We start from the raw sequence: 2221 nt of genomic DNA on the forward strand, positions 1-2221 counted from the left end.
ATGTACTACAAATACATGTACATGTACATGTATTAGCAATTGAATGCTTTGGTGTGAGAGAGAAGAGAGAAAGAGTGAGGGGGAGAGCAAAGCTTACATTAATATGAGGAGGACATGCTACAATGCTACTGACCACCCCACCATGAACTGCAATAGTGTGGAACAATATTCCTTTGAAGAGGTCCCACAATCTAACAGAGAAATCAGGACCACCAGATAACAAGTGATTGGTATCATAAGCAGTGCTATAGTCACAGGATACAACAGGAGGGGACTCTCCTCTTGTGACCTCTTAAGAAATAATACTGAGACCATGCTATAGAGGAGAGGGAGAGGAAATGAAAAAACAAAGGTGATACGTACATGTACATTGTAAATACATGTACACGTACAACTGTACATAAGTAGACTACAGGCATAATAAACACTTGGTATTGCTATTTCTACTGAAAAATATCCTATTCATATTGCATGTAATTACAATGTACATGTACATGTATGAATGCATGTACATACATGGACATGTATACAATTATTGTACATTTGTATGCAGAGTACCTCTTGAGAACTTTGTGTTGGCTAGTAAGAGTTTGGTAGTTGCTTGAGCTCCTGATAGAACTATAATACCACCATTGGACAATCCACAGATCAACCGACCGAACTGTGTCAAAAATAAAGAAACAGTAATATTAGAAGAAGGACCAGCACTGATACTGGGATACTAATGGAAAAAGAGAGAGGGAGAGAGATACAGAGGGAGAGAAAATATAAAGAATTAATGCACATTTAAAACAATAAAAAAAAAATAGAAATAAAGATCATATAATAGAAAGGATGAGAGAGATGGAGGGTTGAAAAAGAGGGTACAGTACATTGTACATGTACATGTAAGGCTGATAATATTGGAGGGAGTGATTTGGTGAATTTTGTTGATTGGCAGGTTTCAATTTGACAATTTGTGGCCATGTCCCATTGAGCATGTAATGATTGCAATGGTTGGGAATTCCCAGGAATATGATAACTGACAACTGAGTCAATAAGGGAACAAGAAGTGGCTGGGGACTGCCATGAGTCAGAGAGACAGCCAGTGAAATGAGACTTGAAATCAGGAGCAGCAGAACCTTCCTCTCAATGAAGCTTACCAATGATAGACTCCACACCTGCAGCTAATGATAAAAAGGAAGAGTATAACTATATAAAATATATTATCACAATTATTAAAATATATTATCACAATTAAGTACAATTTAATGTGGGAAACCCTGATTTACATAATGCTCCATTAATATTATCACTACCTTTATTCCATAATGCATTCCATTTCCAAGATTATTGACAGTCTTAAGACGCATCCCATCTTTACCATCCCACAATGCTATGAACCTATTAATATAACATTAATAACTAGCCACACCCCTACCACATCAACACACCCATTTTTACTAAGACTGACAATCCTGTCCCTCTCTCCAGACTCCATTCCTAGTAAAATAATAGCAAGAGTGGATAATTACTCTTGATAATAGTCTGAGACATAACTAGAAAAAGATGGGTGTTAATTGGAAATCGTGGTGGCACTAATTAAAATGATACATAAAGGCTTTTAAGTTTTAAGTGATAGTGATAATTGGTCTAACCACAAATTCTCCATTGATTCTCTTTCTGTACAAGTTCCAGATACAAATCTGTCCCGTTTTAGTCCCAGTAGCTCCTCCTTTATCCTCCTCTGTCCTATTAAATACACAGTATAATAGACCCCCTGCAGTAGGCGTGGTCAATGTTTGTAGGCGTTTCATGTCGGCCATGTTGGTGTACATGTGTTGCATGCAATGACTGCAAGAGACATAGCTTTTTGCCAGGATACTTTTCCTGTCTGGAAAATCATGATGCCAGGAAGCAGTACCAAGAAAAAATCTCTAGTATTAATGGATTGGATCTTTATGAAACATTGAGAAGTGATTGGTTGACCTCATCAGGCTCAAAATGACTATGCTAAAATGCTTTTTATGCTTTTGGAGTTTTAGTTAAGATAATTTTAGTATTAAGGCTACTCCACAAGTTGTTGCTAGACCCTCAATACTGCACAAATCTCTATATGCATGATTTTCATTGTTTTCTTCTCTTGATTAGTGTGTTGTAAGCTTGAATAATAATAATAATATAGATGGTATGCATGCATAATAATAATGATAATATAGATGGTATGCATCCAGCCCAAAAT

General features: G+C 36.4%; 1 protein-coding gene across 2 annotated transcripts in view; it reads right to left on the reverse strand.

Moving 5' to 3' along the window:
- Positions 1-603: 603 nt before the first annotated feature.
- Positions 604-2221, reverse strand: part of LOC109589454 (uncharacterized) — a 2946-nt gene continuing 1328 nt past the window's right edge. Inside the window, exons 2-5 of one of the 2 annotated variants that reach the window (XR_002188706.1) lie at positions 1638-1731; positions 1434-1482; positions 1299-1383; positions 888-1166 (exon numbers count right to left, since the gene is read on the reverse strand). Coding sequence is in view for 1 of the 2 variants with exons in the window: in XM_020005541.1 (XP_019861100.1) it covers positions 819-1166; positions 1299-1383; positions 1434-1480 (480 nt within the window). In the remaining variant the exon portion in view is untranslated. Of the gene's footprint in view, positions 1167-1298; positions 1384-1433; positions 1534-1637; positions 1732-2221 lie in introns of those variants that run through there. The other variant, XM_020005541.1, reaches the window with a different exon arrangement.

Source organism: Amphimedon queenslandica, unplaced genomic scaffold (assembly GCF_000090795.2).
Source record: "Amphimedon queenslandica unplaced genomic scaffold, v1.1 AMPQUscaffold_11299, whole genome shotgun sequence".
NCBI classification, from domain to species: domain Eukaryota; kingdom Metazoa; phylum Porifera; class Demospongiae; order Haplosclerida; family Niphatidae; genus Amphimedon; species Amphimedon queenslandica.